This window comes from Nannobrachium achirus, assembly GCF_963921795.1.
Source record: "Nannobrachium achirus genome assembly, chromosome: 3".
Classification (NCBI taxonomy): domain Eukaryota; kingdom Metazoa; phylum Chordata; class Actinopteri; order Myctophiformes; family Myctophidae; genus Nannobrachium; species Nannobrachium achirus.
The window spans coordinates 30,201,971-30,215,630 of record NC_137812.1 but is presented as its reverse complement, the minus strand read 5'-3'; the positions used below and the strand labels follow the sequence as shown (position 1 = coordinate 30,215,630).

At 46.2% G+C, this 13,660-nt stretch overlaps 1 protein-coding gene across 1 annotated transcript; it reads right to left on the bottom strand.

Annotated features, from left to right (window-relative positions):
• Positions 1–4,654: 4,654 nt before the first annotated feature.
• Positions 4,655–11,509, bottom strand: LOC308281470 (protein phosphatase 1 regulatory subunit 29-like; the record flags this gene model as incomplete). The annotated part of the gene is made up of 4 exons (XM_080721680.1): positions 4,655–6,218; positions 7,106–8,100; positions 8,852–9,001; positions 11,318–11,509. The coding sequence occupies 4 exons, from the start codon at positions 11,507–11,509 to the stop codon at positions 4,655–4,657; spliced, it is 2,901 nt and encodes a 966-aa protein (XP_080577806.1).
• Positions 11,510–13,660: the final 2,151 nt, after the last annotated feature.

Sequence of the window (13,660 nt, the reverse complement as noted above, 5' to 3'; positions counted from 1 at the left end):
TTAATACAATGTAGCACTGTATCTGCCCTGGTGCCCTGTAGGACACTGGATGGTTGAAACTATTATCATTTGAACTAGACGGCACACTGGATTGGAAACTACAGTAGATGTGCCACCATCTTTAGTGTATTTTGGGCATCATTGCTTTTTTTACAGCACCTCTCTCCGTTGGGAACGGGAGACAATGGATGTACAGTACAACCTATGGATTGTGGCTTTAATTGACTTGAGGAGAGTATGACAAACTTGGGCATCTGGACATTTTCTAGCACAGTGGTTCTCAAAGTGGGGTCCAGGGACTCTCAGGGTTCCTTGATGGGGTTTCAAATGGACCCTGACAGGACAGTAACTATTTCTTATTTACAGGTATTATTTAAAGAGTTATGGGGGTCCTTGAAATAAAAAGGTTGTTAGGCTCTATAGTCCCTGGCCTGAGGACAGTTGAAAACCACTCCTGTGAAGACAGAGATACTAAAAGCCGTACTGCAGAAAATGCACCCACCAGGCGAACAAAATATATATGCATGACTTAAAAAATACATTTCTAAAGTTGTGAGAAAGTGGAGCAAGGCTTGGTTACCATGGCTGCACCCATGCAATCAAACAGTGCACTCTATATTGAGTTTAAACTGAACCGGCATACACCATACAGTAATGTGCTTGGACATTAAACAGACCTGATAGACCATAGCTATTTGGTTTGGTCAATGAAAGTAAAAGTCAACTAACCTGCTTCAGACATTCATAATTGCACAGTACTGTAGATAAAAAAAAGACCATTAGTAGTGCTGCCATGGCGACTATTATTGGACATGGGTGATTAATATACTCCAGAGTAAATTATGACAATTGGGCATAATGTGCTTATGAATATATGCGCTAATGTTATTATTCCCTCTGTTCAGAGCAATGCCTCAGGCTAAGGGCAGGTATACCCCCATGGTCCAATTCCTCTAGCCTACCAAATTAAGCCATGCCTTAATAAAAGTCTGCACTAAGCTGGTGCTAATCAAAGACTGATTGGAAATTCGCTGTGCCCAACACCGTGGCAGCTGCCGGTGAAATTTGAACAAAAGGCTGAAATAGAAAACCCTCCTTTATCAATGTGGCAGCTGTCCAGCTGAGAGCCTGAGGGAGTTTAAGTTCCAAAATTAAGTTCTATTGATCTGATAGCTGAGTAATGACGTTCCCTTGACATTCCACCGGGTGTCAAAAGCCCTTCAAAGGAATAATGATTTTCCTTCCTAATTTACTCATATTGAAGTACTTCATTGATCAGGTATAAGGCTACAGTTTAGTATGGCTGGTGAAGAACATTGAATAATAACTGTAGTGTTTTTTTATGAATAGCCTACTACTGTAGCTCCAAGTGAAGTTGTTTCTGTTCCATGTGCTATACTTCAAGACGGCTTTATCTCCTAGAGCGACCTTTTGAAAAGAGCCCATTCCGAGAAGTGGATAACTTTATAGGTCAAAAGAAAATGCCATGCTCTGCTCCGTCTTTCTCCATGGAGCTCACACCTCAAACAGAGGACATGATTCCAGCCCTGTCTGGATGATGCTATCACGGATAAAGCTCTGGAAAACGAAATGAGACTGCACTTCCCAGAGACAAAGACACTGGGGGCAAGGGCTTTCCTGACCAATCAGACTCAAGTGGAGTACGGTAGAACACAGCAGGTCTGATTTCTATTTAGCAGTGGTGTAAAGTGGTACACTTTACACTTTACACCACTTGTACTGAATACAAAAATGTACTTTTTGTATTCAGTATTTAATATTTTCAATACTTTTACTTATATTCCACTACATCTCAGAGGAAAATATGTCTCAACCCAAACTGTCACGGTAAAGAAGTGGTTCTCATTCTTTTCAGGTCGCGACCCCCAAAATAATCATATTTTAACTGGGGAGTTGAGGCATTACATTTTGTATAATGGTTGCGAGGCGTTGTGAGCATGTAGATTGGCTTTTTTTCAAAATTTCTGCTTCTAGTATTTGACAAATTGACCAACGTTTAATTTGTTTAGAAATGTGCACATACCCTCTATAGGCTACGCTTATACTTTATGTTGGTGTGTTTACTGTTGAGTGAGAAAACAATGTTGCATATTAAGTTAATAATCTGGGGAACCCCAAAAATTATTTAGGGACCCTCTGACGTGGACCAACCCTGCGCGATGGCAGTCGCAGTTGCTGTCAACAGAGGTGAAATAAGGTTAATCACCCAATGAGAAAGAGGGATGGGAAAAGAGAAACAGAGAGGGGCTGGCCGTGGCAATCATTAATTTCAATCAAGCTCTCAATCTGCCGGAGTTAATAATATCAGCACGCTCCCGTGACCTAAGACAATGCTACAAGGCCACCTACGCAAATGACTCAATTAATTTACCCCATTAAGCCGGACAGGTTGTGGGGAGGAGGGCAGGGAAATAACACGAGCAGGAATGAATTCATTACAGGTTTCATTGTACATTTTATTTGTATCTTGTCGGTGGAGATGGTTGAATTGCAGGGGAGGTGACTGGGCACTGCAGGATATCAGTAAAGGATATGATGACAACAGTGAGGACAGACATGATGCTAGTGTGTTGACAGCTGTCAAAACACTAGTGAAATAGTCGGGAGATCTGTTTAAATCCAACACCACTGAAGTCTGAATATAATAAATATTACGATTAATTCAACGTTAATTAAGTCATAATTAACGTTTGTGGGTTTTCATTCATCCACTTTTAACCTGTCGTTCCTATTTTGGACATATAGGCAAGTAATTTAGAACATTTTCAGAAATCTTCCAAAATATATAGCAAAATGTTAGATCTATACAGATCTACGAATGACAAATATAAAATAGGGTCATTATAGCACCAAGCTTTGCTCCATTTTACAAAACAAAACGTGAAAAAAAAAGAAAAATCCAAATCCAAACCATCAAATATAATTATATCATAATCCCCAAATCGCCCTTTTCATGCATCGTTTCAAGTTTTCCAACTTTCCTTCTGAGACCATTGAAGAGGAAACTGAAATAACAAACCGGAGAAATCATGCCTCTCTGTCAATTTTCTTTAGGGCACTTTGGTTCACAGCAGACACCCACGTCTCTCCTGCACATCTCCATTCTCAAACAAACACAGCACCATCTACCAGAGACCAGAGTGGGCCAGAGTGCCTGAGTGAAGACTCAGTCATCTGGTCTGACTCAGGAAATCGCCCTCGGCTGTCGCTCGTACGTACAGTTAGTTTTATATCTCTGTGTAGCGTGGTGGGTGCTTGACAGAGTCTAGGTTTCTATCCTGTCTTGCCCAAGACTGATACATCTCAGCCAGCAAAGTACACAAACTATAATGAACCCACAAACCATTTCATGCCGCTACACAAACCCTCTGACCTCCTCTCAGCCCCGCACCAGAGCCCGCAACTCCCTCCCGCTGTGATTATCGACCTCTTTAATATGGAAGCCGACACCTGTCTTGTGAATTCTGCGTGACCAGCACTATTGAAATGTAAATGTCCCCGCCCTTCGTAACTTCCCTTATCAAAAGAAATGTGCTACACCTGTAAATAAGAAATGGGCTCGGAGACAAAAATGCTTGCGAGCCTGGAAATGGCTTACTTCACACTATCTGGATAGGCGAGCCAAGCGCGTGCACGCGGCTTTGCCCCGCCGTATGCGGTGTGCACGCTCAGGAGCACACCGTTTCCCTGACTGGGCTGTTATCTATATGCAAAGTATCCGTGCTAAACTATCCACATCTCTGCCTTGAAGCAGACAGAAAAGAGCAGAGCCTCCCACCCTCCTCCAAAAACACACGCACACGCACACACACACACGCGCACGCGCACGCACAGTTAAACCTGGCTAGTTTTCTGTACCGTATCGGTCCGTATGAGCATGCTGCAGAAACACACACCATGCACTTTCCGGGTGTTGTCCAACGTTCCCTCCCCATCCCTACACTTCCACACAGCCCCCCTCCGCCACTTCTTACTTCTTCTCACACCAGCTAATTACCAAGAAGAACAATTAGCACGATAAGTATCGCGCCCCCTAATGTCCTCCCGGCCTCCCATGCAGCCTATTCTAAAACAAAGGTGCCTAATTCCTCCCTTATTATCCACCTAAATGATGCTTCTATAGGAGAGCAGGTGCTGGCGGTGTGCTGGAATGATTGTTTTGTGAATGGGGGTTTTGATGGGATTAACGGAGAGAGAGGGACAGGGTTTAAGTCGACGGGGCTGCGTTTGGAGCGATATAGCTAAGCTACTGTATGCTGGTAATGAGGTAGAAGGCACCTGCTCATCACCACCTTTCGCACGTTCATTAGAGGAGATTCAAACCATGAATGGAGGCCTGCGAGGACCAAAGTGCCCGGGGACAGGGAGCCTCGTTTCCTTCTTGATTCTTTGAAATACCTTTTTGAATACCTTCCGAACAAAAACAACAATAGAAACCCTCCCCCCCAGGCAGATAACCTCTACAACTGTGGATCCACGCTACTCTAATGACCCGTCATTTTTGAGAGCTCATTGGAATCCTGCTACATATTATGAATCTACTCGGCGTCGCCTCCACTATCCAAGTCTGCTGTTGCATTCCAAACCTTGCTTGTTTTCTCCTCGTCTCAACGTTGAACCCCGTTCCCTCGGCCTACAGCTTTTGCTGGGCAGACACGCCCTTCCAGTAGTCCAAGATGTCGTGAAGGTCCTCGTCCTTGGCGAACTGCACCTTCTTGCGCAGGGCGTGGCCCGCCGCTATGTAGGAGGCCTCCTCGCGCGGGTTCTTCTTGTAAGGCCGGAAGCGCTCCCAGATCCTCAGCGTGCTCTCCGAGGAGTACTCCGGGCTGGAGGAGTAGCCCGAGTTGTAATTGTGGTGTCGGGAGGGCGAGAGCTGGGAGTAGGCGGCCGTGGCGTCGCGCTTGGAGCGCCCGAGCGGCTTGAGGAAAGACACCTTCTGGGCCTGTGAGGGCGAGTCATTGGCGCCCTCGTAGTAGAGCGCGGGGAAGGAGTGGCGGTGCTCGGAGCAGTGGTAGTCCGGCTGCACCTCCAGGTGATGATGCTGCTGCTGCTGTGGCCCCGCACTCGCCACCCCGCCCCCGTTGCCGCACCCCAGCCCTGCCCCGTTCACGCCCACCCCGCCCCCGTTAATGTTACCCATGCCGTTCCCACTGCACCCTCCTCCTCCGCTGCAGGGGCTTCCCTTCTCCGGGGGATACGTGCAGGGCTCGGGGCTGCGTTGCTCGGGCACGTCGACGCTGAACACCCGGGCGCTCTTGGCGGACCCCGCGGAGGACGGCGTGCTGCTGCAGCGGTTCTTCATGGCCGCGGCGACGGCCGTGTCGGCACTCAGCTGCCTCTGGAGGGGCCGCACCGCGTTGGCCGGTGGCGGGTCCCGGTACGGCGGGGAGAGGAACCCCCCGCCGCTGATGCCCGGCCGCTCGGACAGGGGCAAGACCAGTGGCACAGGGGCCATGGACGGGTGAGGGTGGGGGTGAGGCTGCACATGAGGCTGGGGGTGAGGCTGCAGATGAGGCTGCAGGTGAGGCTGCAAGTGAGGCTGCAGGTGAGGCTGCAGGTGAGGCTGCAGGTGAGGCTGGGGGTGAGGATGAGGCTTGGGGTGCACCTTGGGGGAGGAGGACATGACCTGGTCTCCAGGGTGACCGGGGGAAAGGGGCAGGAGGTTGCGGGGCAGGGAGGCGACGCAGGCCGGCGGCTGAGAGGAAGAGACCGGCTCGGAGGCGCTGCTGACCGCACAGGCGGAGGCGTCCAGCTTCAGGGCGTCGATGCAGTTGTTGATGATCTGATTGACCTTGTCCACCTCCTTGGCGATGGTGGAGATCTCGGACGCCGAGCCGCGGTCGTCGTCCGAATCCACTCCGGCCTCCGCCCCGCTCTCTGCCCCGCCGCGCATGTCCAGCGCCACTTCTCCGCCCCCGCCCACTCCCCCCGCTGTCATGACTCCCTCCCCCGTCCTCACCTCTATGTAGTTGCCCTTGCCGCTCATGGCCTCCGAGAAGGCACTGGCCATCTTCTCCACCTGGGGCAGCGTGGAGAGGCGGGAGGAGCTGGTGTTGGTGGAGCCGTGGAGCATGCCAGTGCTGGAGGAGGCGGACGTGGGTAGTTTCCCCCCGGTCCCACTGGCATGGTGGTGCTGGTGGTGTGCCTGGACGGCACCCGTGTCGTTAACCACCGCCGCCGCCGCCTCTGGGCCATACCTGGAGAAACACGTGGACTGACTTTTAAGGGTGACTGTGTAGCTATATCAACTCTTAATAGAGACCTATTAAGAGTGTGCCACGGGATGACATTGCATTTGGTCGGCTTATTAAAGCTCAATGAAATGACTGGCATGAGAAATAGCGGCCTAAAGTGCCTCAGTGAAGTGCACTATTGGGAATTCGGAATATAGATTTCCAGTTATTTCCTTTCTATGAATCACAATAACCAAACAACTAATGAGCCGCCGAAGCCCACAGCATAAATCCTTCAAAGGAAATCAATTTCAGTGACAGTATTATTAGCCCACAGTTCAGTCATTATGTGGCGATGTATTGGTTCAACTCCAGCACATGGACCTCACTCAAAATCTATAGTTCCTATGGCAGTCCATAGAGAACATACGTACAAGTTCATCATTTTATGTCGAGTTTTCTCGCGATCATGCGAGAACTATTTTGTGATCACACAAAGCTCAGACCAAGTCCACAAAAATGGTCTTATAATAATTAGTGAGGACCAATTATATGGTTCAAGTGGTCCTTTATATTTCAATGTTTGTTATTCAAATAACAAGCACATTGATATGCTCAGTTTGACTCAGCGACTATGTTCTTGCTCACAACCGCATTGATGCAAAGTGCAAATGGTTAGAGTTTGTTTTTCCTTTTTCTTTTTCTTACTACAAGCATGCAGAGAAACATAAGGCAGTCCATATGTTTATCTATCTCATGATCACAACAAAACAAAACACTTTGTTTTCTTGATAATGACTTTTTCATCTCACAATCACAGGAAAACAACCGTGAGTTATTTTTCAAACTGCTTGTTGCTTTTCAACTCTGCAAGAGTCAAATAATAAAGGATATTTAAACTCGCTTCTTACCTCATCTCCAGGATGGTCTTCTTCACACTAATGGCCTTCTCCTTCTCTTCTTCGATGCGTCGCCGTCGGAGACAGTAATAAACAAATCCCAGCACGATGACCATGCCAAAGAGACAGCCCAGGATGGTCATGATGTAGTGGGTGGTGGTGGAGGGGTTGTCGCGCAGGTCCTCCGGACCCAGTGCCCTCGTGGCGAAGAACAGACAGGTGTGGTTGTATCGCTGGGATTTACTCGCCGAGACCACGCAAAAGGTGTAGTTGGTGTGAGGCCTCAGCTTGTCAAGGGTGATGATCTCCTTCTTGTTTTTCAAGGGCATGATGTCCGCAACAAAAGTGTGGTTGTACTGGGACAGGATGTACATCTTGCTGTATGGCAAGGGGATCTGAACCATAAGGGAGGCGGTGTAGAAGGACACCGTTTGGAGCTTGATGGAGATCTGGTGGTTGTTGGTAGGGTCAGCTGTGGACGTCACAGTGGGCTGGTGGTAGAGTCCCTGATCCGGGTTGTCCAGGCCCATCCCGGAGCCGTCCATGTCCGGACGCAGGGACGGTATCCCGGGAATAATCATGCCGTCCCGGCAAATGGTTGACAGAATCGATTTAGCGTTCCTCCCGTGCCCAGGCAGGGGACTCAGGAGCGGGTAGCCGAACATCTCACGAGGAGTCTCGCACTGCAGCCGATCATAGCTGTGGGTCACATTATTGAAAGCTTCCAGCCAAGTCAGGAAACTGTACAGGTCACAGCCACAATGGAAAGGATTCCCTGCCATTTCGCACACCATCAGCCTGTTCAGGACGGTGAAGGTGGAGGGGTCAATGCGGGCCAGTTTGTTGGAGGACAGGTCCAGGCTGCTGAGGCTGGGGCACTCCCAGAAGGCATTGGTGGCAATGACTTCGATGAGGTTGTGCTGGAGGAAGAGGCACTGCATGCGGCCCAGGCCTCTTAGCATGCCCTCGGTTAAGTTGGTCAGCTTATTGTAGCCCAGCTGGAGAACCTGTCAAAACAGCACATATTAAGCATTTTTCCAATTGGGGTGTTTAGCTGACACTTACCTAAAGTTACTTACAGTAACCTTAAAGCTGCAGCTGTTCACGTCTTCGATCTAAATCATGTTAGGGATTTAAGACTTATAATACCAGTCCATCGCCACTAATTAAAATGCTGCACATTTACTGCAATGAGTGTTCTGGTACTACCCGTGGCAAGAGCATTACCTCTTACTGCCACTTGGGGCAGCTGTGATTTTTATTTCACAAGGATAACGATTTGCTGGGTACAACTTCTCATTCTAACAACATTTTGAGATATTGGTCAGTTTTGGCAGTGGTCTCTGCTCCTCGCAGTCAACCTATAGGCCAATATCTTGAAGTAGCTAGGTTGTCTGAACCATTCTTCTTAGTTTGTATCAACACCAAATCCTGTTTCAGAATTAATACAATTTCATTGCAAGTTCTGTGAGTCAAGACGACTCCTCAAAACAGGCCGACGCCATCAAGGCCTGACAAAATATATTATTGTCGACAAAATCAATTGTGGATTTAGTCATAATATGATATTTAACTGACTAAAACTAGACTAAAACAACAACTTTTCAGATGACTAAAATATGACTAAAACTAAATGAAATTGTATTCAAAAGAGGGTCAGGGTTAGGGTTAGGTTTAGGGTTAGGGTCTAAAACTAAATCAAAATGTCGAGTCGAGTCAACCAAACAGTCAAATAAACACTCTCTGAGTTCTGCAGACCTGTAGGTTGGCCTGTCCAGCGAAGGCCCCATCTTCAATGTAGCTGATCTCATTCTTGGTTAGATTGAGGTCGGTCAGGTTGGTGAAGCGATACATGGAGGTGAAGAGCACCGCTTTCAGCTTGTTCTCGTTCAGCCTCAGGTCATGAACCTACAGGTAACATATACCACCAAACACCATCACCATCATTATTGTCATCGTCATTGTGTCATTTTGTCACCATCATTCATTTTAACACCATCATCATCGGTTATCACAAAACCAGTAAGACGCCCTAAGGGCGAGAAGCAACCTCGACCTTAAAGGTGAGATCGAATATTTGCAAGTGTGACTCGGGTTGTAGTTGGTTGTTTATGTTGTACATAATGTGGCCAAACTGTGGCCATATTTTCCCAAATATGGATGTGACTGCACATCATAGACCACATGAGACTGACACAATATGTCCATACATGGGCATTCCCAGATATGGGCTTAATATTGATGACATCAGGGATCTCCATATATGGGCATAAAAGTGATTCTGTTAGTGTGGTTCCCATATTGTGATGTCATTGTGATGTCAGAAGAGTGAGAGACAAGCTATATCCTTCTGCTGAGCCGAGATGATATTGATGACATCAGGGATCTCCATATATGGCTATATCTCCATGTATGGGGCTATATCCTATATCCTTCTGCTGAGCTGGGATGAGGTGATGTCAGAACTGGTCAGCTATATTGTGATGTCATTGTGATGTCAGAACAGTGACAGACAAAGAAGAGTGACAGAGAAGAGTGACATGTTAATGAGTGATTTTGAGTGACAGACAGGATCCGGAGGCTTTCATACAAAGTAGTGACCTACGGTCACAATCACCAGTCCATTTGTAACTCTGTACACTCATTGGGTTCAATTTTATGTATAGTCATCATCATCATCATCATCATCATCATCATCACCATCATCACCACACTTTTGACCAGAGACTGCAAGCATGTCATCTAAGGTCGTAGCTTAGCAAAGGCTACCATAGAAGTTTTGCACAAATATGTGGAGTATGTCCTTTGTCTGACACCATCATAGCTTCAAAAGCAGTGATGTGGATACGGTACGGTACTGATATGGTTGCTATCATTCATAAAACACAATGGCACTGGGACTGCATTTCATCACACTAAATCTGCTGCTTGTTACTTGGAATGGATTCACCTTGGCAGTGACACTTGCCGTGTGCTAAATTGAGTGTGTACAGTTTACACACTATTGGTTGTTCATGGCAGTGTTCAACGTAAGTGGGCTGCATTCACAGGATACCAGAAAGCTAACCCGCACAACTTTAACCAATTGAACCCTATAGTTTCCCTATCCTGGGGTGAACATTCTGCGAAAATAGCAGATCTACAAGCTCACTGTTGGAACATCTTGTGAGCTTGTAGATTGACTATTTTCAGCGCTGACATAAAATATTGTAAAGCGAAAACAGGGTGGGCGGGAACCCTAGGGGACACTGGTCAATTAGGTATAGGGTTGTTTATGTGGTTAAAAATCAATTTGCACATTGTGGGTACATTTGCAACACTGTGAAACATTTATTTTATAAGTGGTGGGGCACAGCCGCACAGGGCATCTTTCCATTCCATGTTGCTTGTATGAATATACATGGAATGTATTCAGTGTACAATAATTATGCAAATGATAAAAATGGGGCGGTACCATTGACTAACGCTGACAAATGTGCGGGGTTAATGGTGTAAGCGACCCAGCAATCTTTTATGAATTAGAAAACACTGTACCGTCATGGTCTCAGCCCCTAATGTCATGCTAATGTTAGTAGTAAATATTAAAACCCCTAGAGACATTAATGGAACTTGCATATTGATAGATGAGTTTCTATATACTGACCGCAGCGGTGTCGCACCAAATTCTGGGCCCTGGGTACAAGCATTCACTGCGGGCCCCCAATGAATGTTCTTCATAGGGGAGGGGGTTTAACCCATTTAGACAGGGAACGCATTATTATGCGTTATTTTGTGCTTTAACTATTGAAAAATAGCAGATATACAAGCTCACAGTGCGGCACCGAGTGCCACGCTGCGAGCTTGTAGATCTGCTATTTTGGAAAAATCTTGAAAATGTGTCTTTTAATATTTCAAATCCTTCTAAGGTTTTTTGAAAAACCTGTATTCTTCTTATGTCAGTGGTGCTCAAACTGAAGGACCCCCAAAATGATATGTATTTGGCCACGGACCTCCATCTCAAAATATTTAGTTCCAGCGACCTCCCAGAAGCAAAATTTGAGTTACAAATGTTCGCTTAAATAAAATACATATATTCAAAGATTTTCACAACATTTTCACGACTTTTCAAAAATAGAAGATCTACAAGCTCGCTGTGAGCTTGTATATCTGCTAAAGTATAAAATAATTAATAATCCACCTTGGGCCCTAGTAACTCAGTCCCACATGTGATGCCCCTGTACTGACCGTGTTGTTGATGTGCTGGGGGATGGTCTCATACGGCGGCTGGTTCTGGCTGCAGATAGCCAGCCAAACGTAGCCCTTGTCCCCCTCTATCAGCCAGCAGTCCCCTCTTGCCAGGCCAGGCAGGCGGAGGAACACCAGCATGGGGAGCAGGAGACAGAGGAGGAGGGAGGGAGAATGCAGTCTGCTGACCATGGTTTAGGCTAGGAATGTCTCAGGTTGTCTAGATAGGCAAGTGTAAAAAAGAAAGGGAGGGCTGAAGTGCTTAAAACTAAGGAGGGCTAAAGGAGAAGGGGCAAGCGGGCTGCAGTAGGGCAGAGAGAAAGGTCAGCAGGAAAAAAAAGAAGGCGTCTCTCCACTGGGATTAGAGCTGAGCGCGCAGCACGGCAGGATGGTCAGTCCCCATTTTAGTTGTTTCGCTTCGGAGGGTTTTGGAGGTGGTCGCCCCGGCAACTACTCATGTTCCCCGACGGCAGTATCCCTTGGCGACATGGACGGAGGTTGTTCTCAGAAAGTTAGGAGACCTGCATGATAGAGAGAGAGAGAGAGAGAGAGAGAGAGAGAGAGAGAGGAAAGGGAAAGTAGAGGAAGATATTAACATTAATGGTAATGACATTATGATTAAGAGTAGGCAGAACATTGTAATACACTTCATATATTCCCAGATGGTTTTGAATTAATTGAGTTATAAGTCTCATTTGTGCATGAAAAAAAGATACAAATCTAATGCTCGTGCCGCCCAATCCCTTGAAGGTAATGCGGTAATGCGAAAGTAATACATCTATTAGACTGGCATGATTATTTCATTAAACTGTAATAGTCAGAGACATATATTTTGACATTTCAAATGAAACCCGTCTTTTTCTGCCCTGTAATTATTCATGTTCATGAAAAACAACCTGATATGAAGATAAATTGCAGGGCTCTATACTCATACATTAGCACATGATGCACCAATAAAAATGGAAATGGGGGGAGTGTGAAAACAGCACTGCTTTTCATTGTCATATTTACAAGGTTCACCAGTTTACAATAGTCGTTAAATTAGCCTGTTTCACCTTTACATAATGAAACAATGAAACGGTTTCACAGGTGCAGTTTATGCAGAGAGAAAGGAGACACGGGCTAAGTGTGGAACAGATGATGGTCCTTGTAATTTGCATGTCTTTGTAGGGTGCTAACTGACACTTAGCTATTACCTCTCTCGGGGGATTAGCTGCGGATTAGGCCCTAAACCGGCGTAAAATATTATGTATCTCATAAACACAGGTGTAGCCCATTTAATTTGTTTCCAAAGTTTCAATCCCTTCCCAAGGTAAAGTTATCTCTGTGTAGCTGCATGAATGACAGAACCAGCAACTAGGAGGATAGATGCCAATGCATACATAATAAACATAGAAATGCTGTGACTAGTATATTTTTGTGCCACGCCTGAACTTGATAAAGACAAATATAGTTTTTAAGATGCACACGCACGCACGCACGCACACACGCACGCACGCACGCACAGACAGATATTTATTTATGTCCACATAAACTGAAGTACAAGAATACCTTGTGCAAAGGACATAAACAGTCAGACACTAGGAAAACAGCCAGAGCAGAACATTGTTAGGTACAATACAGTTGACATACACGTCAGACACAGCAGACAAATCAATGCCTCCTCCAAATTGAGCGCACACGCACACGCGCACACACACATGCACGCACGCACGCACGCACCCACGCACGCACGCACGCACGCACGCACGCACGCACGCACGCACGCACGCACGCACGCGATCACATTAGGAAACCCCTGTCCATTTTTTATACCTGTTCCCTGCCTCCGCATACAGTACCGTAGCATGCACCTCCTATATACCTTGATACCAATATTTTGTACATTTACTCAAGTAGATTTTTAATTCCGGACCTTTGCTTGTAACAGAGTATTACTATATTACAGTATTGATACTTTTACTTAGTACAACATGTGAGTACTCTTCCACCACTGCTCTCTTCAAATCACATGTTGAAAAGTGACATTGACAATTCAATTCCTGCACCGCTGGCATTCAATTTACCTCCATACGGTGGCATCATGCATGTGTGGTTAATGCACCCACCAAAAAAGCAATTTACTGGCAAGAACGCTCGCGACCAGTGTCACCTTGGCACGTTTGAATTAATAAAGTCTTGAATTGTTATGCATTGACTTCCAAAAGGAGTCACCTGGATCTGACGTAGATGTCAACTTATAATAGTTAATACAGAGAGTAATTGTAATTGTAGCGCTGGAGTGGGTGTACATGCATGGATCGACAGAATCTGTATGTCTTTATGAAAGGATGAATAAAAGTG